At 38.0% G+C, this 25225-nt stretch overlaps 4 protein-coding genes and 1 long non-coding RNA gene across 7 annotated transcripts; 3 read left to right on the forward strand and 2 right to left on the reverse strand.

The window, feature by feature from the left end:
• LOC103452134 (uncharacterized) lies at positions 1-3523 on the forward strand. Of its 2 annotated transcripts, none has more exons than XM_008391629.4 (9): positions 1-214; positions 1452-1561; positions 1771-1839; positions 2076-2191; positions 2298-2352; positions 2562-2682; positions 2819-2866; positions 2967-3061; positions 3195-3523. In XM_008391629.4, the coding sequence occupies exons 1-9, from the start codon at positions 91-93 to the stop codon at positions 3291-3293; spliced, it is 837 nt and encodes a 278-aa protein (XP_008389851.1). In that variant the 5' UTR covers positions 1-90; the 3' UTR covers positions 3294-3523. The 2 variants fall into 2 exon arrangements, with proteins under 2 accessions (XP_008389851.1, XP_008389852.1); XM_008391630.4 differs by lacking the exon at positions 1-214 and adding an exon at positions 1077-1319.
• Positions 3524-5521: 1998 nt separating this feature from the next.
• Positions 5522-9409, reverse strand: LOC114820627 (uncharacterized). The gene is made up of 5 exons (XR_003768058.2): positions 8024-9409; positions 7300-7485; positions 6536-6698; positions 5876-6434; positions 5522-5746 (listed from the first exon to the last, which is right to left on the reverse strand). It is a non-coding gene; the product is annotated as an uncharacterized lncRNA (long non-coding RNA).
• On the forward strand, positions 5982-10022 carry LOC103452133 (65-kDa microtubule-associated protein 8-like). Of its 2 annotated transcripts, none has more exons than XM_008391627.4 (11): positions 5982-6120; positions 6212-6445; positions 6569-6826; positions 6928-7140; positions 7348-7503; positions 7583-7742; positions 7835-7986; positions 8077-8164; positions 8455-8528; positions 9144-9218; positions 9409-10022. In XM_008391627.4, the coding sequence occupies exons 1-11, from the start codon at positions 6007-6009 to the stop codon at positions 9730-9732; spliced, it is 1848 nt and encodes a 615-aa protein (XP_008389849.1). In that variant the 5' UTR covers positions 5982-6006; the 3' UTR covers positions 9733-10022. The 2 variants fall into 2 exon arrangements, with proteins under 2 accessions (XP_008389849.1, XP_008389850.1); XM_008391628.4 differs by having other exon boundaries at positions 6212-6415.
• A 485-nt stretch (positions 10023-10507) lies between these two features.
• LOC139190677 (uncharacterized) lies at positions 10508-12000 on the reverse strand. Its single transcript, XM_070811078.1, has one exon. The coding sequence runs from the start codon at positions 11747-11749 to the stop codon at positions 10862-10864; it is 888 nt and encodes a 295-aa protein (XP_070667179.1). The 5' UTR covers positions 11750-12000; the 3' UTR covers positions 10508-10861.
• A 4572-nt stretch (positions 12001-16572) lies between these two features.
• Positions 16573-18903, forward strand: LOC103452137 (mitochondrial import receptor subunit TOM20-like). Its single transcript, XM_008391633.4, has 6 exons — positions 16573-16857; positions 16961-17039; positions 17156-17325; positions 17418-17465; positions 18253-18351; positions 18562-18903. Exons 1-6 carry the CDS (start codon positions 16759-16761, stop codon positions 18685-18687), a joined length of 621 nt encoding a protein of 206 aa, XP_008389855.2. The 5' UTR covers positions 16573-16758; the 3' UTR covers positions 18688-18903.
• The last annotated feature ends 6322 nt before the right edge of the window (positions 18904-25225 follow it).

Raw genomic sequence — 25225 nt, forward strand, 5'->3', positions numbered from 1 at the left:
GGACTTTTGCGTCCTTGACCGTCTACTCTCTCCATATATAAAGATTACCTAATTAAAACTGGCTTCGGATTGGAACCTCCGAAGATCGAGATGATGAGAGTTGTTGGGAGTACCAGTAGTCCTCAAACTCTCTCTCCTCCCCCTAATTCCTCCTCATCCTCTACCATCTCCCGCTGCGCTCCTCCCACACACACTTCTGCTTCCATTTCTGCAGGTTGTTATCTATCTTTTTCTAGCACTCTTACTTAAACTTCTTCAATATATATGCTGATAAATTTGATTCATTTCCCAGAAAAATTGATTAATTTAGCAATGCGTTTTCTTGTTCTGTGCACCAAAAAGAAAACTAGCAAATCACAGTTTGACGAATATACGAAAATATCTAATTGAGAATTACTTATGTGGCTAATTGTGAGTCGTGATTGACATGTATCTGATTCTTATCTAGTATTTTCTGACAAGTAATATATATGCGTACTATACATGCCAGTATAGAATAGTTATACGACATATGTAGAAAAAGAATCCAAGGTCCATATATGATAAGCATTCCGACCATATTGGATCAAGTACTCTCACATGGCCAGCATATGTCTCCCACGTGGTAGGATGCTGTTTAATGTCGCAGATCGGCGCGTGTTCGTATGTTTGTCGGGCTTAACACAACACTACACACTCCAAATATAGAATACAAACTTTTTTTTTGGTCAATAATATAGAATACAAACTTGGTAAAAATATGAGATATTTGTAGTTTCACTCAATCTCATACGTTATGAGTGTTCAGACTTTACATTAAGAGAAATGCTAAAGAGATTCGCTCAAAAGTGCATCTCATATTTTTTGCACAATATTTTATAATATAACACGAGAGTTTATGTTAAATTGTGAGATGACAGAATCTATGATGAGTCTTACTTTAACGGAACCCCTTAGCATTGCCCTTGTATTAAAGTTAGTTTAGTCCGACAGTCTTATCGAATATGTCTCGTCCACTTCACTACATACACCGTCTACTTCACGACATGACACTGCACATACATAAAAGAAATGCATCCAGAGACAAATATTATTATAATTTGGAGTGTCAGATTTACTCGAACTTGGTAGATGGGAGTGTTTGGATGATAAGGATTTCAAAAAATCTCCGCGTTCTTTTCTGTTTGTTTCAATCATGATACAATAATGGTGTTTGGCTATATTACGATGATCTTGATTGTTTGGAAATTAATTCGGAAGAAGCAAAAATCTGTGGAAATCCACTGCAACATTTGCTGTTATGAAATGCTTTCTTGTGGATCGTGTGCTACTGCCTCCAGGTTGCTAAGATTTTGTGTGCTGTACTTTCTTTGTGTTTCTGGCAGCAATTAACGACGTTGTGTAATCGATCATGTTCCATTAGTACACTGTTTTCATTGGGGAATTCTCTTGGTTTTTTTGGTTGTATGCAGATGATGAAACTTGTGGTTCGCCTAAATGGATCGGTAAGGGTCTCACTTGCGTTTGCTTCAAGCGAAAGGGAAATTATCAGCGGATTTGTATGAACTTGACACCCCTTCAGGTAAGTATTTAAGTTAATTAAACCACCAATCATTCGTTAAGAGCTGATGACAAAGACAGAGAATGCCGGATTGCCATTTAGAATCATGTTTTTGGTAACTGAGTGGAGTATGAAGTCGAGTTTGTTCTTCTGTTTCTTTAGTTCTTGCCATGATGATCTATCATTTTACTCTTTCACTATATTTTACAGATTTGTTCGAAAACTTGCAGGAAGAAAGAATGGGACGATTGAAGCAAAGAATGAAGGTTTACTTTGATGCTACTAGGCCGGATCACCAGGTGAAATTTTCATTTCGAGATGTATATATATGTTCCCGACCTTTTTATATGTAGGCAGAAATTTGAGTTTAAGCATTACAACTTAGTGTCCATGGACACATGATACAGATGGGACACGAATGTCAACTTTAAAAATGGCATGAGTTAAGGTTCAATTATACAGTCAAATGCTTTCTTTGGTAATTGTTTGTCTTTTTTTCTTAAACTTAGTTGTTACGAAAATTTGATGAGGACAGGAAGCGCTGAGAGCTTTATGGTACGCTACATTTCCTGGACAAGAGCTTAAGGGTTTGATATCTGATCAATGGAAAGAGATGGGATGGCAAGGAAGAGATCCGTCTACCGATTTCAGGTTTTGTTTACATTTATTTGTCTATTGTTCTGCAACTTTCGGGTTAATTTCTTCTGTCAATTTGTGTTGTCATTCTCTTACTTGCTTAGCTTGGATTACCTGACAGAGGAGCTGGATTCATTTCTTTGGAGAACCTGCTGTTCTTTGCAAAGACATTTTCAGTAAGATTCCAACCTCGATATGTAACTAGAAAGTTTGAAACATCAAGAAATAGGTTTCGCATACTCCCAACCTAACAAAAAACTACGGAGCTTGATATGCATGTGTTATGTATGTATATTGGAGGGCTAATGCGCTCTACTGGTATATACTTAATGTTCCAACCATGTTAACTTATGCTGTCTAAATATGTTTATTTATGTTGTTGCAGGCATCTTTCCAGTGTCTATTGAAAAAGCAGAGAGGAAAGCGAGCTGCTTGGGAATATCCTTTCGCTGTTGCTGGTGTCAACATCACGTTTATGATCATGCAAATGCTTGACCTTGATGCCAGTAAGTGTCAAAGGAGCTCCTTTTGTTCCAAGTTTCGAACTTAGGATATAAAATGTTGTCGGTTTTTCAAATGACAGGTTTTCGATTTCTCTAGCGCAAGCTTTGGACTGATAACTCATGCTTGTTTATGCGGCAGGAAAACCCAGGACTTTCATAAGAACAGTTTTCTTACAAATGTTGTTAGGTAAGATAACATCCGAGTTTAAATCTTACTGAACAACAGCACCAAAAAAAGGTTGATGGTTGCCTAACAGAGACCTTCTCATTCTCTAATGTTACTGCAGAAAATGAATGGACCTTCGACTTGCTGTACTGCGTTGCATTCATGGTTATGGACAAACAGTGGCTCGAGAGAAATGCTACATACATGGAGTTCAATGTGAGAATATCCTTGATCTGCATACCATTCATGAATCATACTCCCCAAGATTATACATATACGTACCGCGCAGGGCTACATATGTTGGATTACAAACTTCAAAGGGTTTTGATTCTATTTGAATGTGTTGCAGGATGTTTTGAAATCGACGCGAGCTCAACTGGAGAGGGAGCTGCTAATGGATGATGTTTTGCGGATTGAAGACATGCCTTCTTACAGCCTTCTTTGTTGATGGGAACCAACCTAGAAGCTCTGCAAGCGCATACTCTTTCGTTCCTTTTAAAATCCATGACTAACCGAAAAATTGTACAATTTCTACCTCCCTCACTCGGAGTAAGCAATATCAATAGGGACAGTTGCGACAGTTTCACTGCATACTTGCTCGTATACAAAATTGTATGTCGACTGAAATTATTTTGTCTTGAAGGGTCCAGGAAAGGAAATTAACTGCTTGTTTCGTTATATTATTCAGAAGTGAAAGCTTAGATGTATTCAACAGGACAATACAGCAGATTACTTGTAAACGTAGAAAGTTGTAACAAGGAATCACAGGACTCACAACCAGTGTTTATAAAGGTGAAGGCGTAAAGCAAGGCGTTCAATGTCTCACAAATCTTGAGGCATTGAGGCGTAAGCCTTGAGGCGTTAGGCTTACGGAAATCCGATATAAATTTGCTGTAAAGCTGTGAGATAAATAAGTTGTCCCTTTGCAGCTGACATGCATAATTTGGCTGCTTTGATTCTTTGAAAAATGAAAAGATTTTGAGTGCAATGTTCACCTTTATGGTTGTTTCCCATTTGGGCTTGCTTTTGCCCTGTTTTCTAATGATCATTTTCTCTGGATACCTATATCTCAATTTTCTTTTGTTAAACTTATAATAGTGGGGACATTTTGGGTGTGATCGGGAATATATCCACTTACGTGATCAGTGAGACACTCAAATGATGATATAATTCAAATAATACGGCAATATCTATCTAAAATAGGAGGAAGAGAGTTACAAGGAACATGTTTACTATCAGCAAGGAGTCTCGAACCACTAATACAAGGTCATGCGTAAGACTCTTTCAACATAACCTTGTAAAAATGGCCCAAAACGTCACAATAACTGTGAGCTTTTTTCATGCAACTTCTTTTCCAAAATAGAGATGAAGTGCTATTTTGTAGGGTTTTCCCCTCTACTTATCCACCATAAAAGAAAACCAAATTTCAAGTGGAGTAGAACAAAATACTCCTCAAATTTAGTTTCCCATACTCTCTAGGCTTGAAAGCTGACAAGTCCACTTTGCGTAATATGAAGATAGATTGGGTTGCTCTTGTAAAGATTAGTGTGAGTATCAATGACTTTTCAATTAAGTCACTTGATTCTCGAGTAACTTATTATCTAAGTGACTTAATATTTGACTAATATTACAGCCCAATATGATTAGAATAATATAGTCTTAACTCCGATTTAGGATTTAAGGTTAGGGTTTGGAATTCAAGAGATAAGTTAATTTTTTATATTTTCACTTGATTTATTCAATCTGTAATCCTAATGTCTTGTTGTTGTGCTTTTCAAAATATGTCTAACGGATCTACTTTTCTCTTTTTTTATTTGACCAGATCTTGAATTAGCTATAGTGCAAAACTCAGTTTCAATTTCAACTTTGTCTCCTTTGGAAAGAGCCACTTCAGGTATCTTATCCTCTTTACAAGCCAAAAGATTGTTAGACTGGTTTTGCTAATTGGCTGTAAGTCAGGTGCTAATCCTATTAATAATTTAATCTCACTCCTAATGCAGGTTAGTGAAATTATATTTCTCATCCAAATTAGAGAGACAAATGTTACCTACTGATTTGTCTCTAGTCGTATTGACGATGAGTTACCAAACCAAAAACCCACAATTAATCGAAGATTAGTGTATGATTAATAATGAATCAATCACTACCAACTAGACCTATTTGGGAATGGCTAAGCGCTTTCAAATAATAAAAAACACATGTGATAACATTCTGCAAATAATAATAATAATAATAATAATAATAATAATAATAATTTCTTGGTTTTAAAGACTTTGGAGTGCTTTCTTAGTGAAGTACGAGCACTTTGAATTTTAATAAACTTTTTAATGTGCTTCTTATAGAAAAAAAAATTATACTGAAAGTGTTTATGAGTATAAGTGATTTTTATGTGAGCATTCTTAATTGGATCTTGAAGTTTGTTGAGATGGTATTTAGAAGGGCTAAATGACGGCGCTTTCTAATGAATAAAGACATTTATTGTGTAGAAATAATACAAAAAACATATAGAGAAATTAAAACCAAGTCCAGATGATACGGGTCAACTTCTTCTGGCGCCAAAGATCTTGCAATTTCCGAAGAAACTGGATAAGCATTTTAAATGAGTTTTGTGGTACCTTCTCTCAAATGTCAGGAAAATGTCTGAAGTTCGAATGACTTTCTCGTTAACAAAAAAATAACTAAAGATCAATCAAAACATTAATGGGCCAATCAAAACATTTGCTGTTGATCAAATGTTCCTAATACAAGGTATAGAAGCTAAACAGACTAAAACAGTGAAAAGGCAAAACCATATCCTTCTTCCCCAATCCACATGGATTTGATATTGCTTAGGAATTAAGTCAAAGCTTGGTCAGTGCGGTGCAAGAACAGGCGTGCACATCTTTGAATAAGAAACCCTAACTGCAACAATTTCTCCTCAAGTTTAAATTCAAATAATCAAAGAGGGAAAAAAAAAAGAAAGAAAGAGCAAAAGTCACAAAAGCTGAAGAAGGTGCAGATCCTTGAACTCAAAGCTTGGAAATTACCTACCTTTTTCCACACTTGTCTTTTAAGCAAAACTCACACCCAAGAGGTCCACCATATCACACTCTGCCTTATCAAGGAACTTCCCACTTTCTTCCTCTTTCCACACCGCCCTTAACTTGGCTTTGTTCTGATCAATGGAGAACACAGAGAAGAAAAACATTCAGATGGGTTCGTTTCAGACGCCGATTGGAATGCGAAGCTCCACGCTTTTGGAAACTTCGTGCGGATACTTGCTTCAGGAATTGCAGGCAAGGTTTCGTTCTACATTTATCGGATAACTAATGCATTTGAATGGTTCTCGTTCTGAAACTTTTGTTTTTCTGAATTTACATGAAACAGAAGATTTGGAATGAAGTTGGACAAGATCAGTTTGAAAGGGAGAAGGTGCTGCTGGATTTGGAGCAGGAGTGTCTGGAGGTTTATAGGAAGAAGGTTGATACTGCGAATACCTCGAGAGCTCGACTGCACCAGGAGTTGGCTGAAGCGGAGGCTGAATTTACCCATCTTCTTCTGTCCCTTGGCGAACGGTCTCTCCCTGGACGGGTACATTATCCATCAATCCCTGTTAACTCGGTAAATTAATATGGCTATTAATCATCGCATGCATGCTAATATTGGATTGGAATACAAATGTGAATACTGAGAAAATATAAGAACTCTTACTTTCTTGGGCTGATTTTTTTATCATCTCATCAGCCAGAAAAAATGGTGGGAACACTGAAAGAACAGTTGGATTCACTCACGCCGGCATTGAGGGAGATGAGATTGAGGAAAGAAGATAGGGTGAATAAGTTCCGAGCAGTACAAGGGCAAATTCAGAAAATTTCTGCAGAAATAGCAGGTCAGTCAGAGTACGAAGACTTATCATCGAATGTCATGGTGAATGAGAATGATCTTTCACCAAAGAAACTAGAGGAGTACCAAACAGAGCTACAAAGACTCCACAACGAGAAGGTACCATAATGTAGTTCAGAAACTGTTTCGTGGACAACGAAAACATATGTACTTCTAATGAAAATTCAAATCTCCTTTTAAGTTCTATGTTTGTCTTGCAGAATGAAAGGCTCATGAGGGTCGAAAAATATATAGATGCAGTCCACAATTTGTCTTTGATATTAGGAACAGACGCCTCAATGGTTATCACCAAGGTTCATCCAAGCTTGAATGAATTATGTGGGATAGCCAAAAATATAAGCAACAGTATTTTGGCTAAACTTAACAGCACAGTGGAATCCCTTGGGGAAGAAAAGCAAAGGCGACTCGAAAAGGTGACAATTACTTGTGCAGTTGTATCAGTTCTCACTAACGATTCTTTAGTTATACACTGGGATACAATTACAGAAAGAAATTCATAGAACTGACTAAGTAGCCTAAATTATACATTTTCAACATACAAATCTACTCTTCTGGGAAAGATGCAAACTCACTGGTTACATAAGGCATCAGTATGATTATTTCTGCATATACATTTTCAGCTTCACCATCTTGGCAAAGCATTGACAAACTTGTGGGATCTCATGGACACACCCTACAAAGATCGTCAATCGTTTTCCCATGTTACTGGCTTATTATCACTTTCATCAGCAGAAGTATCAGATCCAGGAAGCCTAACCCTACATATAATACAACAGGCAAGTATAAAATTTTGATGGCAATTCAATGTATCGGAATTCGGAAAGAGAAATAACATCATTCAAATTCATTTTAAAGGCTGAGGCTGAAGTCAAGAGACTGGATCAATTAAAAGCAAGCAAGATGAAAGAACTATTTTTCAAGAAACAGAATGAGCTCAAAGAGATACGCAATAAATCACACATGGAGATTCCTTCGCAATCAGAGATTGATAATCTAATTAACCTCATCAACTCGGGTGCGATTTTCATATTTTTCATAAAAAAAAACTGTCTTAATTTGTTTGTTTATGGATAAAGTAGACAGTTAACTGACCTAGATGTACAACAGGGGAGATCGACCATGCAGATCTCCTAACGAGCATGGATCAACAGATATCAAGAGCAAAAGAAGAAGCTTCTAGCAGAATGACTATTATGGAAAAGGTGGAGAAGTGGGTGCTAGCACGTGATGAGGAGCGTTGGTTGGAAGAATATAGTAGAGTCAGTATATGGATCTACATTTGTAGTAGGCTCGTACCTTTATAAGTACACACATAGACTTCACTTTTACTAATCAAACATGTCTTTTAGGACGAGAACCGGTACTCAGTCAGCAGAGGTGCACACAAGAACCTGAAACGTGCAGAACGTGCCCGAGTATTAGTCAACAAAATCCCAGGTAAAATCAAGAACCGTTTTCTTAGCTATACGCATTCACACACAACAGAAGCAGGATTGTCGTATACACGAGGTCCACAACTCAGAGTGTACATACAATCAGTAAACTTTGCTGCAATATGCAATGATAATAAAATAATAAGAATATCATTAGCTGGATGAGTTTCAGTATTCTTCCAAAACATCAAACAAAGGAAAACAAAAAACTTTAATGTATGTGCTATGCTTTTGCATCATACCGTTAATGGCATCCAATAAAGATAAGTTTTCTCACAATGTCACAACACGCAGCTTTGGTGGATTTGCTAATAGCAAATACTAAGAGTTGGGAAGAAGAAAGAAAGAAAACTTTCCTGTATGATGAGGTACGTAACTTACAGCTCCGCAATATTATAAAACAATCTTCTCCTATTTAATTCTGAATCCCTGATTTGTGAATAGCATCCGAGTCCTGACCGATACAATTTAATACACTATGTTATACTGTATTGAAACTAGAGTAGAGAAGTTCAAGTTCAACAAATTTCCATAATCAAAGAAAAATCACTCAGAAGAAGGAATAATTGGAATTTAGAATCTGAATCCGAAGACTGGTGTTTTTGGGAGACCTTTTTCCACTCAAACAATTATATATTTTTCTTAATTTTTGGACTAGTGGGACCTCATTAGATGAATGCACATACAAATGTTAAATGCCACCTTTTGTTTCATAACTATTATCTTAAAAAAGCAACCACTGATCGATGTGATAAGAAGATAACAAAAGCTGGAAATATATGGATTAAGGTTGACAAGGAATCATGGAACTATTTGTTCCAGGATTCTATGAATGTCTCACAGTTTTGTACTTCAACAGAGTATCACGGTATCTTCCTTCTTTGCACTGTATCGATGGGTGTCTTAAAAAATATTCCATGCTTTCTCTCTCTGGTAGACTGGTAGTGCAGTCAAATACGGTTCATGAAAAACATGTCATGCAGGTACCTCTCCTAGCAATGTTGGAAGAGTATAATGTGCTAAGGCAAGAAAAGGAGGAGGACAAGCAAAGACAACGGGTTAGTTTTATTTTACAATACAATGAAAGGTTCACGAAAGTGTTGTGTCTTCATTCATATGTCTGTAGTTTTCCAGTAAGACATCTAGTCGCATGCAACCCGATATAACAATTTCTCATTCCACAATGGTCCTCTGGCCTGTGTTTTTGGATTTTCTTACCAACATGATGAGGCAAGCTTTCCCTCACAGGAAATGAAGAAGGTCCAAAGCCAAGTAGTGGTCGAGCAAGAAAATTTGTTCATAACCAGGCCAAGCACCAGTACAAGGCGAACTTCAATCAGGAGTGTGAACGGAGGTTTTAGCAACGCCATGCCTCTAAACAGAAGGCTTTCACTGGGCCTTCAGCAATTGGGGCCACACAGCATAAACTCAGCCACTCAAGGCATCTCCTTTATAAAGGAAGGTAAAAAGGCACATAGACAAAAGTTGTTCGCTCGACCTGGCCTTGTTTCTCACCTTAGAGATGAAACAGCTTCGGTGGTATCAACATTTTCTGGCCCACAATCTCCCTGATTATTGTGTCTGAGTTGTCAATCGTCTTGTCCTACGGGAGGACAAAGAGCAGAAGAGTGCGAGAGCTAGTAGCGCGGAAATACCTAACAGATCATGCAGAAAAATAAGTTCAGTTTAGCGTTTCAGCAAAAGAGCCTGTATTTAAAAATTACCCCTGTACCAGCAGAAATGTCTAGAGCTTTTAGACATCTGTAATTGCAAATGCAAATAAATAAGTTCTAAGATTGTTTTCTTATTACTACCATGTACTGCAGTTAGAAAAAGTAAAATATTAAGCATATTTTCTGTAACCTTCCAAATTGTAAATGAAAAGAAAAGAGAAAGCAAATCAAAGTCATATGAACACAAGCCAGAAAGTAAAGAATTATGTTTTGAACTACACACAAACATACATGGGAGCAGAATGGTAGAGTTTTTCCCCATCCCCATTGAACAGCATTGATAGTTATACCTCATAACTTACGAGTCTATTGCGAAATATGTGAGCAATGTAGGGCATGCCTTGTGCTTTTCTCGTCTCTTTGACAGTCTTCAACAAAGGTTTGTCCCTGTTGCTCATGCACTAATCTAATCTATTTGCTCTGTTTTCGATATCATATACATAGAAAAACAAGAAGAAACTCAATCATTTCTCATGAACAAAACTAAGAGATGAAATATCTCCTTCCAGTTTCGGTACCCCACTTCTCATCGATGATGATGACAAGAAGCAAACCGATTCAAATATCATATAAGACTGATAGAAAAACTTGCACACAGCACATTGTAATCAATATCCACCAAGATCAAAATATCAAATGCACTGGATAATTAGATAAATAATTACAAAAATTGGAATCAGACTCCCTGTTTCCATGGATTTCTCACCATTAGACAACCTGACCAAACAAAATGTTTCATTTTTCGACCAACAAAGACCTGAGATTATGACTCGTGGATCTCAATTGGGGCTCCGTGGGTCTCAATTAGAAGCTTCGTCGCTCTCAATTGCGGCATCATCGCTCTCAATTGGGACATCATCGCTCTCAATTGGGACATCGTCGCTCTCAATTGGGGCATCGTCGGTCTCGATTGGTGCTTCGTCGATCTCAATTGGTGCATCGTCACTCTAGATTGGTGCTTCGTCACTCTAGATTGGTGCTTCGTCGACCTCAATTGGGGCATCGTCGGTCTCGACTGGTGCTTCGTCGGTCTCGATTGGTGCTTCGTCGGTCTCGATTGGGGTTTCTTCTGTCTGAATCGGGGCTTTTTTTGTCAGCTTGTGAAAGAAACCATCGATCCGACAAGTGCCGGCTGGAGCTGGTCTAGCGGCAGCGGTGCGGCTCCGGTCTCGTTTAGCTGGAGCTGAACTACTGGCGACAGAGTGACCTTGACTCCGGTCGGTTGCCGGATGATCGGACGGCTGAGAGGGCACGGGAAGCTCATCAATTAGGAAATCGCATGTCGGGCGGTGCCTCTTGACCGCGACTCGCATGTGCTCGAGCTTCACGACCTTGCGCTTCCTCTCCGTCGCGACCTCCGCTGACCGCTCCGCCAGGAATTCGAGGAAAAGCTGGGCGGAGTACGAGACGAGGAGTAAGGCTTCCGAGTTGATCTTGTTGATGCCCCTGTCCAGCTTCATTATCCTCTTGATCCGACCGTTTGGGAATTCGGGTCGGATCCGATTCCCATTCCCTTCTTCTTCTCCTACCTTCCCTTTTCCCTTTGCCGGCTTCTCTTTTTCTCGCGCTGGGTTCTCTTCTTCTTCTTCTTGTGCTGGGTTCTCCTCTTCTCCTGCTGGGTTCTCTTCTTCTTCTTGTTCTGGGCTTTCTTCTTCTCCTGCTAGGTTTTCTTCTTCTGCTGCTGGGCTCCCTTCTTCGACTGCTGGATTCTCTTCTTCGTCTGCTGGGTTATCTTCTGCGTCTCGTGCTGGGTTCTCTTCTTCTCCTGCTGGGTTCTCTTCTTCTTCTTGTGCTGGGTTCTCTTCTTCTCCTGCTGGGTTCTCTTCCACTCGTGCTGCGATCTCTTCTTCTGCCATTGGTGGCGGCGATGCTAAGGTGGGGATTCGGGAATGTGTATTCGAAAGGGAGAAAATGATGTTTTAGGGTTTTGAATTGGCGGGAAACATTCTGTTTATCATATTTGATAGACGATATTGCACTTGCATTACAGGTTATATTACTTTGTGTGCCACTGCGCCGTGACCAGTTCATAGTTCTTTGGAACTTTAATCCATGGCTATTTGGGTATAATAACGTTTTGTACCGGCCATGTGAAATTTCGTTTCCGCCAAAAGTTTGTTTTTGTTGCTTTTTCATGAAATCATAATAATAAACAATTAACTAGTTTTGGTGCTTTGTGAAGCTTAGCTTGCTTTAGCAGCCACTCGATGATTCAAGTTCGTGGTAAGTTTAGGAGCTAAGCAAAGCTTAGGTAGTGATACAAGTGCGCGATGAGTGTAGTAAGGACCGAAATAACCAAACAAAGAGTTAGTAAGGACTGGAATAAATGAAAAAGGTTTTTTAGATGGATGAATTACTCATTAACAAAATTAATTTTTTTTAGTCCCCATATAATATGACAGGATGTTGTGATTAGGACGAAAAGTTTCAATTAAGGATGAAGTTGATTGATTTATTTAATTAAATAAAAAAATTATTTGATTAAATCCAATTGGGTGTGAATCAAGTCCACATCAAATTTTGATTCTTTCGTCAATTAATCGTGTTGATACACAAAATTAGTGAGGACTTTGGTACAACATAAAGTATTAAGTTTGTGACCTTCGTTAGATTGCTCCGGTCACTAGTGTGGGTAAGTATGTAAATGGATAGAGACATGGAAGCAAACACAAGATGTACGTGGTTCACCCAGATTGGCTACGTCCACGTAGTAGAAGAGTTCTCATTAATTGTGAAGGGTTTGCACAAGTACATAGGTTCAAACTCTCCTTTAGTGAGTACAAGTGAATGATTTAGTACAAATGACATTAGGAAATATTGTGCAATAATGATCTCTATTTATAGAAGAGAGTTTATAGTTTCATTCTGACATTGACACATGTCATGTTGTGATTGGCTTCTGATGTTGACACGTGTCGCGCTATGATTGGCTTCTGATGTAGACACGTATCGCACTGTGATTGGCCTCCTGGTTGTAGGGAAACTCTTCTGGGTCCTTGACGGTATAACGTTGACCGGTGCTCAGCAGTTTTGGGATTGGTCAAGTATGGTACAAACAGTGCTCCCCTAAGTTCCCGAGTGAGGGAAGCTCCTCGGTTAGGGACTTGCAAGATCCAAGTCATTGAGTAATCACGAAACTTCTAAATACCGAAGTGTGGTATCATTTTCACTTGCCTTATCTGTCTCATACGTAGATGTGGCATCTTCTCTATAAATATTTTTCCTCCATCCAGGGGTGGTATCTTTAACCGATGAAGATGCATAAGGTAATGTATCAATTTCACTTGAAGCTTACTTGTAGTTTCGGGCTTGGTCAAGTGTGATACAAAACCCTATAGTAGGAGTCCCCCAAGCCGCCAAGCTAAGAGATTTGCCGAAAGAGGTAACAGACAAGGTAAGCAATCAGACTTCCAAGCAAGCAACCTGGGTCGGAGGTTCGGCTTCGGCTTCCGGTTGATTGTTCTCCTTCTCCTTGTGTCGTAAACAGCAACAAGGATAAGGAGAAGCAAATGGATAAGAGATGATATGAGATACTTTTGCTTTTGAAAAAGTAACTTTCCACAAGATTATTCTTGAACTTGGCTGGAGGGTTTTCTGGTTTCCTCCAGAGTATAAGGCCGACTCAAGAATTTGATGGTCAAAACAAGTCCATCAAATCAAGAGTGCATTCGACCTTGATGATATGGGATACTTTTGCTGTTGACGAAGTAATAGATGAATCGGCATGTGTTCTGTTGCGTTTGTCTCCACATGCTTCCTTGTATCTTTCTTACTTGCCCTATCTGTTCTTCATGCAGATGTGGTATCTTTTCTAGAAGCATAAAATGTTGAAGACGAGTACTCGAGAGTAATGCCAGGTAAGTAATCAGGCAAGGGGTTCCAGGCAGTCAGTTCTTGACTGGAAGCTTGATTCCAAGTGCTGACTGATTGCTCTCTTTCTCCTTGTCTTGCAGGTAAGAGCAAAGGCAAAGGAAAAGACAGAGAAAAAATATGATATGGGATATTCTTGCTTTTGACCCTGGTGATATGAGATACTCTTGCTATGGTGTGGCTGGTTTGCATAGGTATTATTAGGGGGAGAAAGCTGAGTATTTCAAGAGGCTTCGTCGGGAGTGCCCTCTCAGATATGAGGAAGGGTTGAGCATTTTTGCAGGTCTGCCTGTCCGTGGAGGATAGAGGTCGACATATATAGGAGTCTTCCTAACAACAAGTAGTAATGCTATTCTTTTACCCTTCTTGGTCGTAGCAATGTAATGGGAGCTGCAAGTTTCACGTGTTTTAACTTTGTCAGAGCACTTTGAAAAAGTGGTATGTGGTATATGGTATGTGGTATCTGGAAAGCTGATGTTACGTGTGAAAATTGCAGACAAGCTTTATCAAGGAAATCTGGCTCTCAAAGTTTAGAGAGCGATGCCTATTCGGTTTTCGAACAAGCAATCATGTCAGGGATATGACTCTCGAGATTCGGAGAGCGGTGCCTCTTCGATTTTTGAGAAAGCAATCCAGTTGGGAGTCTGGCTCTTGAGATTCGGAGAGTGGTGCCTCTTCGATTTTTAAGAAAGTAATCATGTTGGGAGTCTGGCTCTCGAGATTCAAAGGGCGGTGCCTCTTCGATTTTTGAGCAAGTAATAATGCTATTCATTTACCCTTCTTGGTCATAGCAATGTAGTGGGAGCTGCAAGCTTCACATGTTTTAACTTTGTCAGAGCACTTTGAAAAAGTGGTATGTGGTATCTATAAAGCTGATGTTGCGTGTAAAGATTGCAGACAAGCTTTATCCAAGGAAATATGGCTTTCGAAGTTCGGAGAGCGGTGCCTCTTTGGTTTTCGAATAAGCAATCATGTCGGGGATCTGGCTCTCGAGATTCAGAGAACAGAGCCTCTTCGATTTTTGAGAAAGCAATCTTGTTGGGAGTGTTTTCTCGAATGTGAGTAAAGGTTGGACATTTTTGCCAATCTGCCTTGCCACAGAGCACGCAGGTTGACACACATTGGAACTTTCTAGTTATCAAGCAGTGGTGTTGTTCCTTTACCTTTGTGGGTAATAGTATGGTAGCTGGACCTTCAAAATTTATGTGTCTAAACTTTGTCAGAGATCTTTGGCAAAGTTATATGTGGTACCCGAGGAGCTGATGTTGCGTGTGGAAAGTGGTGCCTCTTCGAAATCCGGAAAGTGGTGCTGCCTCTTCGATTTTTAAACCAACATCCATGTTGCCCTATATTTTATGAGGGCACCAATTGTGTGCAAGGAGTTCATTCAGAGAGTTATTGCTTGTAGGAATTTTCCCCTTACTTCAGACATTTATTGCATCTCATTTCCTATAACAACCATACACAACCGCACACACAAACCTCAATTCCTTCTTCATCAAGAGAGAGAGAGAGAGAGAGAGAGAGAGAGAAAAGACAGAATACTAGTTGAGATGATGGCCTTGGAAGATGATGGCCTTGGAAGATGATGAAGTAACTTGCAAGAAAACGATGGAGAAAGAGCTAGTTAATGAAAGGAAATTAACTAATTTAAACATTGCATTGGTAAAGAAGGGAAATGAAAAGGCAATGCTTTAAACCAATAAATAAATAAATAACATTTCATAATTAATTAAAAATTATTTGAAGCTGATGTCAAATTTGACAACAACCATCTTTGTTGTCATTATATGTCATGCCATATAGGAATTAACATTTCAGTTGGAAAATGCTTGTATTATTTTTTATTGTTATTGCTGATGTGGCCTTTTTGACATCTTCTTAAAAGATACTTTGATTCGGCGTGCCAAACGAAGTTGTTGTGTATATATAGAGTTAGACAAGTTTCAAAAAATTTCAGATATGATTCGAAACATTTAAATTCATTAAATTCGTTTTGGATATATATATATTTTTTAATTTTAACATTTCAATTTTAAATTTAAAAGACATAATATTTCAAAACTTTTTGAATCGAAATTGAGTTATCCTAGTGAGATCAAATCTTATGCGCTCAAAATGGATGTGACATCCATGTGACCCTAATAAGTGTCTAATACGTGTTTATTATTTTAAATTTTGTTGTCATAAATTTAATATGATTCAAACAATTATTAAGGCCATATAAAGATCACACCTATTTTGAGTGCAGAAGATTTAATGTCATCCTTAGTGATATATCTCACGGATTTGGATCCCATCCGTATCCAAATTGTGGGGATCATAGGGATCCTCTCATCTTAATCATTTATCGTGCATCGTGCGGTCATAAATCATTTGACATTTTCTTTTATTTAAAATTAAACACAAATAATACTAGATAAAAGCTGGGCGCACGATGTACGATGTATGGTTAGGATGTGTGGATCCCTAGGATCCTGACAAAGTGGATTCAGAGAGTATCCTCTTCCATATCTCACGTTGAAGGGCTAGTTTGAGATTGCTGTGATGTGAAAAAAAAATGTTGTTTTTAGAAGCAAGTGTAGAGCTGCTTCTGCTTTTTGCTGTTTTGAACTCATGATTTTGATAATAAAAAAAAAGCATTTTTTATTTACCAAACACAATTTTAATGCCAACTTTTTAAAAAGTTGTTTTAAAAATAATTTCAGCAATACCAAATCAGCCGAAATGTACTAAGTTTCCTAACTTGGAAGGAGAACGGTCACGTGATCCGCGTGCCCAAGGCCAAGTGACAGATTACACACGTGTCGACCGCGAAATCCTGGCGTAGTGTGTCGCGCGAGCTCAGAGTTCTATACTTTTCTTCATCCCCCTTCAAATTAAAAAAAAAAAAAAAAAAAAAACAAACGCACAAACCCTAACTCCCTCCTCTGAGGTGAATCACGGTAACCTATTTCGCTCCAAAAATCGCCTTCTTCCACCTGAATCAGCCGCCATGCAGTTCTCTCAGGAAGACTTCGATCGCCTCTTGCTCTTCGAACACACCCGCAAAACCGCCGAAGTTAACTACGCTAAGAACCCTCTCGACGCCGATGTTCGTACTCTCTCTCTCTCTCTCTCTCTCTCTCTCTCTCTCTCTCTCTATCTCTGTCAAATTTTAACCCGGTGCGCATTAACCGTGTCGTTTTTTACTGCAGAATTTGACGAAATGGGGAGGAGCGCTCCTCGAACTGTCGCAGTTTCAGAGCATTGCCGATTCGAAGAGCATGATTACTGGTAATTTATTATTATTTTGCTTTCATAAACCCTAATTAGTAGTTGTGATGGTGTTTTTTTCGATTGGAATTTGTGTTCTGTAATGAGTATTCAATTGAACGTGAAATTTTGATTAGATTGCATTTCGAAGCTGGAGGAGGCTTTGCAGATAAATCCCACGAAGCACGATGCGCTGTGGTGCCTAGGAAATGCCCACACCTCTTTTGCATTTCTCACCCCTGATCTCGACGAGGCAAGGCCTTATTTAGATAAGGCCACTGGGTTTTTCCAGAGGGCGGCGGATGAGGTTATATTATTGCATATCCGAATTTTCAAATTGTATTATACTTGATTATTCTAATCTCCAAGAGAGGATTGACAGTGGGTTTGATTTTGTAGGACCCGGGTAATGAGCTTTATCAGAAGTCCTTAGAAGTCACAGCTAAGGTATTGCTACTGTTATTCCACTTGCAGGCTGTTCTGTTGGTGATGTTATAATATTGTATTGTGAAACGTTCGTAGATTGACCTCGAAGATTTATTGGCTACCTTAGATATTTAGTAGGTAATATAGTGGAAAGAGGAATTTAGTAGGTACTAAAGTTAAAAGGTGGGGGCTTTGTAGACTTACGATAATTCAAACTTGAAAACAATTCTGAAATGATCTGCTTTGGGCTATGACAACCTTCAGATTAAGGGTCACAGATGCTAAATTGCAGCCAGACATGGATATATCTAAATGGTTATGGGTATGAGTGGGCAGAAGAAGTTTTATTTCACTTTGTATAAATATGATTTGGTATATTGTGGCCAAAGGCCTAAAAAACCAAAAAAGAACAAACAGCCCTGGGACCTGAGTTCAGTCATCCCATATGAAGGGGATAATAATTGGGAAGGATTTTCTCATGTTATAGATATAACTGGTACCATGCACAACAACTATTGGCGGGCAGATGCGAGGCACCGGTTAACTAACTATAGCGTAGGTATCAGGGCGAATGTTTTGAAGGTCAATATCATTTATCAGGAAATGTCTTGTGTCCTTATGTTTGTAGTAAGAAGCAATCGTGTTCTGTAAATTGGATAATTTTAGGACCTTCTATCGAGTTCAGTACCAACTAATTATTTTAAGAGGTTGTTATCATAGGTAGTTTAATATCCTTTTTATGTAACTGCATTAATTTGAATCTACATTGCAAGTGCAACAGAGGTAATTGTTGGTCATGTATTCATAGGCACCAGAATTGCATATGGAGATCCATAAGCAAGGGCTTGGACCGTTGGGTCAACAAACTCTGGGTGGGGGACCTGCTCCTTCTTCATCCAGTACAAAGGTTAGATTATCAAATTAATCCTTTATTCTAAGTGCATTCTGTTCCAACATGTTTGTTTGTCACAAATGTTTCTGTGTTTGGTTGGCAGCTGGCTGTATTTGATATTGGTATTCAAATAATTTGTTTGTCACAAATGCTTTTCAGTGTATAGATGCAAGAAAACTTCATTTGTTTTCATTGAACTTCTAATAAAATTGTTATTTATTCCAGAGTTCCAAGACCAAGAAGAGCAGTGATCTGAAGTATGACATATTGGGATGGGTTATCCTTGCTGTTGGCATTGTTGCATGGGTTGGAATGGCGAAATCCCACATGCCACCGCCACCCCAAAGATAAGCTTTATTATATATCGTAAGAATGAAGTAACCCTGCCAGTGCATTTGGTTGAAGGTTAATATTTTCTTTAAGATATTCATCTGGCTGAGTTGTAGTAATTCAAGTAAATCATGTAATATGCTGATACATGTTGATTTTGGCCATAACTTTTTCTATGTTGCTGTGATAATTAGGAACAACATTTTTTATATGAATTATTGTTTTCTCTCCTGCAAATATTGGATAGTCTATGCTGGTTTGTTTGCATATGATCCCATCGAACTACTTGCTTTGTCTTGCTCTTTGGTACGCTCTAGAGGTTTTCTCAGGATTTCTCTGTATTTTGGTTGTATGATATATCTGTATCCTAAGAGGTCTAGTAGAGGTTTTCTCAGGATTTCTCTGTATTTTGGTTGTATGATATATCTGTATCCTAAGAGGTCTAGTCTAGAATTCTTTCTTTTATTTTTAGTTCTAAATTAGCCAACCTTATAAAGGATGTAACTCTAGCCAACTTCACTGTAACAAAATACCCTTAATCTGATAAATCACCATCTCTCTTAAGTCATAACCTATACACAAACAAGACAAAAGAAAATTGCCTGTGTCTTTGAATGTGTGCTCTAAACCCTCCACAGACAATCTCTGCCCAAAATTTGAGATGATTTTTTATGAAAAAATTTACAGCATGACCACTTTTCCGCAACCAACTACTGTCTTTCCCTCCCTCCATTGTCTTATGTTTTTGCCATTAGTGAAGCGGTGACTGTATTAGTGGAAACCTCCTTAAAGAGAACCATTTGAGAAATAATTCTATGGTTTATCTTGTCTTATTACCCCCAGGGTTAACCACGAGCTTCCAGTTCTCTTCTTCGGTTACTGCAACGTAAAAGCGGAGTGAAAACATGTATCTGTATCCCAAATTTCCAGTTGAATTTTCTGCTGCTAATATAGTTTTACCAACAAGGCTCTAGCAATCTGGTGTTGGACATTTTGGATTTCCACTAATCTATAATTATTAACTAATTCTTCTCAAAAAAATAATTATTAACTAATTGTTAATATATCATCCATGTTAAGTGCCCAAAGCATATAAATTGGTAAATACTTTGTTACTTCCTTATGATGAGCTTGACCCAATCATGATAGACCTAAGTCAGATTTTTTAAAAGAAGTTGGAACTAATGGAAATCATGTTTTTATTTTTTCAAATATTTTTTTTTCATGGAAGATAATGCGCTTTAAAATATTCATTATAATCTTTCACAATGAAATGTTCCTCTGCATGAATCATTAGATGTTCTCTTAGAAAAAAAAAAATCAACATGTTAAAACACACGTAGGGAGGCTGACACTTACAAGTGGTGAATATAAAGGGATTCAGTTAAACGTCTTTAATGAGGTGAAGTATAATATTGGTCAGTTATTATCTCAAGCCATTATTTTGGTCTGAAACTCTTCCTATAGGCTAAGAGTACGCCTCTCATGTTTTACATGGTAAACTCCTATGTGGGCACATACTATAATGTTCACTTTGATCATTGTACCTGGAGGTGGCAAATCAACCCATTGGGTTAATGGGTACCCGTTAAGACCCGCTTAATTTGACACCCCCATAATATAGAGGTGAGATTGGTAGTGGTGATGATGGTGTAAGGTGAAATCAAACTAAATGGGTCTTAATGGGTATTAACCCAGGGTTGATTTGCCACCTCTATGTAACCAATAGAAATCTCCCACTTCCATGGAAATAAAGTTCTTATGCTTTTCTTACCAGTTATTTGGTTCATTATGTGGAAGACCAAGCCCTGGGAGCTAAAATTACAGGTAGAAATATTTTGTGTGCTTGAAAACTTAAGTTAGCTTCATAATCCGTTCTTTTACTTGCAAATCTCAATCATTTCTGAGCTATAAATCTATTGTCTCAACACTCAAGTATCCTTAACAATTGAGTTGACTGCACTCTGGACTGCATTAATAATAACTCTCTACTCGAGATAAGAATTATTAGGGCGTATCTGGTACGGGAAGTGATGTCTAAGAAAAGTAGTGATGCAAAATCCTTAGAAATAAAACAGTGGATAATCTGTTGAGGCCTACTTTATTTCTGGGGCTCTTTCTTTTGGCTCATGGTTTGGTCACTGTAGGAACAAATTTGTTGGGAATGCAGCTTCTTTCTTCTTTTAGTAAATATTCTATATAAATATTCAGTCTTTTATATTAACAATCATTGACCTTCAAAGTAATGATTCTCTTAGTCTAAACTATAATTAGAACATTCTGAGCACCACTCTTTGTGAAACTTTCATGTTCTTGTCCTCATAAGTTTGCAGTTGTAGTGCTTTGTTCTAGGCTTGGGAAATTTTAGCTTATTGTTAGGCTGATTATAAAAATCTTTGTAAACCTAACACCTTTCTTTTTTCTTTTCTTTTCCTTGGTTCCCCTTCTTTGGTATGTATTTTGTGGCCTTAAAGTTGTTTAAATTGTTTATCGAAGGTCAAAATCATCTAATATTTTGAAGGCTATTTGCTTGCAGTTGTGATGATAGAGATGAAGTTGTTTTCCTTTTTTGGTGAGAAAAATTAAGTAGAATCAAACTCTCTGAACCAAACATATTAGCATAGAGTAGATTATTCTTTTAGCTCACTTGAAAGATCGGCATACCAAATAGGAGTCATGTTCAGAAGCTTAATAGATTGACTGGTAAGAAGTCTTTGAAAGAACTGGGTTGAGTGATTGAAGCGGGGTGCCAATAGGCAAGGTTCTAAAAGATGCTAGACTCTAGTTGTGCGGCAAGCTGGGGCCTAGGCAGACTAGGCGGATTCCAGTAAATTTATTGTATATTGTTTAAATAAGCACCTATTTATACTTAAAAAGACACATAATTGTATTGGAATACATAAATTGCATAATAAAATGACATATAGATTATAAAGTATTAGAGCATATTGAAAACATGGGGAACAAACATATAATGAGTGTTTATCCAAATATTCAACAAGTCTTTTACATTTTATTGAAAAAATAAAATGCAAAATGAAAGTTATTGATTTTCTGTCGAAGTGGGAGTCGCGACCTAGGTAGACGCTTAAGTGGGTCTAGGCGGCCTTTTTCAAACGCCTAGAGACTAATCGGGGGCCAGCTTCCTAGCGCCTAGGCGGGAATTTTTAGAACAATGCCAACAGGGAAGATTTGCAGAATGTAGGATGCATCATCATGTTTAATTAATAAAAAACTTCATCCCTGGTTAGTATCTGCCGCCACTTTCTCTTATTGGTGTGAAGTAGTGGGTAAGGTGGCATTTTCACGTTGGATGCCTTGCTATTAGTGGAAGCAAAAGATGCTCTCAATACCATAATATGTTATTAGTCCCTAATATATCCAGGCTGGTTGTTGGGTGGATGCTAGGAAAATACTTTGATAATGTTAAAAGCAGAAATAGTTAACTAGGCATTCCACTTTGGTTGCCTTTTTTTAGGGTTTGTTTATTCTTTCGATCCTCCCAGAAGGGTCTGGTAGTATTGGGGAGAGCCTTATAGGACTATGGAAAATATAGTCTGTCGCAAAGACTCCCTACTTTTTGTGTATGTGTGTTTTTTGTTTTAAAATAGGGTCCTCTTTGGTCAATCCCCGTTGGTTGAACACCAATTGGTGGTCTCTGTCTGAGATTTAATTCTTTTTAAACACTCCTCATAGGCCATTATAATGGCTCTTTTCACCAATAAGGAGATATTAGGTTGCAAAAGTTTTTATTGATTTGTTTAGCATCTGCCTTTCATGCTTTGTGCAAAGTAGAGTCCTCATGATCTTTAATAATTTCAAAGTTTAATGAGACTTTGCAGGAGGACAGGCGCCATGCATCTTCCTTCGGCGTTGTGGGATTTCAATTTGGTTTACTTTATGGTCATTTGCTTTGCCTCCTCTATAGTTTATAGTTTGATGTGCAGCATTGGTGATAGGCTCCAATGATATCGGGTGCTTTAGGATTGAGAGCAACCTCCAAATTGATTGATAAATCAAGTATTGGATGCTCGCGTAGGCTAAATCCTCTCGAAAACTGGTTTGGTTAGTACAGGTTTGTATGTATTTTGATAGCAAATGCGTTATATTCTGTGTTTTTGGTTGGCAAAGGGAGGGCAAAGCTTTTGGCTTTGGATATTAAAGTCTAAAGATGGTTTTACTTGTTAATTAATTTAATTAGTATGTGGTTTCGTGGGGTCCGCTACGTATGACGGAACTGCAGTGTGTGACAGAGTCATAGCTGATATTATACTTGACAGTGGATCTTTGCGTAATAGACATCTTGCTGGATAGGTTGGTTATTATATTTGGATTTGGAAGCCAATATATTGCTCATTGATGAACTTGGGGAATTAAAGTGTGGGAGGGATGGATGGATATCTCTTGTAGTCTTTTCTGTCTACTCTGTGTCTCTTTCAACAAAATGATCTATGAAAACTTGCTTTTTCTGCACCTGTATTTTGCGGGAACAGGAACATATCATGCTTGTACCCAATGCTTTGGCTGCAGTGGAATTGAAATTGCATCAATTTGTTGCGTCGCGCGTATTTTTTTACGTGCGTTTTGAGACTGTTGATCTGAATCACTGATCATACGAGCTGTTCCTCTAAGGGCGAGATTTATAGATTAATAGTCTAACATCATAATATGTCTCGGAAAAAGAATGTCAGATGCTTGATTGTCAAAAGATAAATAGCAACATGATCATGGGTTGGATACTTGGATTGGTCATCCGGCAGGCTTTTAAGGGAAGGGTGACCTTATTTTTATTATTTTTTGTTTATAAAAATGGGATTAGTTGTGGAGCGCACTACCATATTTAACTTTAACGACTTGAATTGTTTATTTTTCAAGTTGCACCTTAAGGATCGTATTTCAAAGTATTGGCTAAATTGGAAATATTCGAGGCATATAATGGAGTTCAAAAAATTTGACGAACAAAGTGTTGAAAGAGAAATATTGAAATTTTTATCTTGATTATTAAATGGGTAAATGATTTTTGATTGAATTGATTTTTACAAAGATGATCGAGACTCACAATACAGGAAATTGGATGTGAAATAGATTCCATAACCAATTTTCATTTTTTGAGTAAAATGAGAATTCTTTTCCTAAAAGGGCCTGTGGTCATCCTTATCAGGTTAAATGCTGGGCTCAGACCAAGAAAGGGTTGAAATTGTACTTGAATTACCAATCCAGCTCCCTACCATCTTTCACTGCCCACAATTTTACTTTTGGCCCAGAACATAATTTTGGTATCAACTAAGGTCTTATGCTGCTATGCTGGGATATAGGAGAGAGAATTTGGCAGAGTTGCCCCTATTATCGAATGGGATTAAAATAATAATACTTCGCAAGAGGTGTCATCTCACAGGGAATTGGATCCTCTCCTGAGCAAATGTTGGGTATCCTCATGACCACACAACACGGGCTGTTGGATCAAAATTCAATAACCCGTGTTGTGTGAGGATCCTCACCATTTGCTTAGGAGGGGATCCATTTCTATCTCACAGTTTGGAAAACTCCTAGCTAGAGCCACCTAGGTCTCACTTAGGTAGTAGACGGTTGGGTATCGTGTTAATTAATTTGTAAGTGTTTGAAATTAAGAATTGACATTTAGACATGCCTAGCACCTGTCTAGGTTGCGACTCTCAATTAAATAGAAAACAAATCTTGATTTTAATTTTTCAATAAATTGGAAGAAACGTATTGAATACTTAGATGAACACTCAATATATTTGCTCCCATTATTTCAATATGTTCTAATTCTAATACTTTATAATATTTCATTTTATTTTGCAATTTACTTATCTTAATACAATTACATTTTTTTAAGTATAACTAGATATTTATTGATATATTCTCTTGTTATTTTGCAATTTACGTATCTTAATACAATTACATTTTGTTTTTCTCTTGTTATAAAAAATTAATATAAGATGTTGACGTGACTTAACCGTAACTGTTCAAATAGAAGAAGAGGGAGCGGGAGGAAAAAAATAGGGGAGATAATCCAACTCCCCCGAGACCCAGCACACAACCACAAACACAGCCGTCAAATCAAAGGTTGAAATTTGAAGCGACCGTTTATATAATTTAATTTAGTTGGGTTTAAGTTTAAACTAAGCAGAAAAAATTGTTACCACAAACTTGTGGCGGGGTTGTGGATAATGGTCATATTGGAGTTGATGCGGTCCAGCTGCTTTTGCCTACTCTATGGACTTTGGCTTTTATTTTCACATGGTAAATGGGTTCAACAATATTTTCCAATGTGACAGCCGGCTGTTTCTTGGTGTGCTTTGGCGTTTCACGACAAATTTCCTATGTGACATGTTGCGAGTACTTGTGAAAACCGAAGGAGGCCTTTGGGAGAACCTTGTTTGGTAAAAAGCCTCCGAACGAGGAAAAAACGAGTACCACTCTACTAACAACTGCAAAATCTAGTTTATCATATGAGGTGTTAGCCGATTTCTCACCCCCGGAACTTGTAAGAAAGTGTCAATTTCCTTACAAGGGAGAAAAAATGACGAATTATAAA

This window comes from Malus domestica, chromosome 13, assembly GCF_042453785.1.
Source record: "Malus domestica chromosome 13, GDT2T_hap1".
NCBI classification, from domain to species: Eukaryota; Viridiplantae; Streptophyta; class Magnoliopsida; order Rosales; family Rosaceae; genus Malus; species Malus domestica.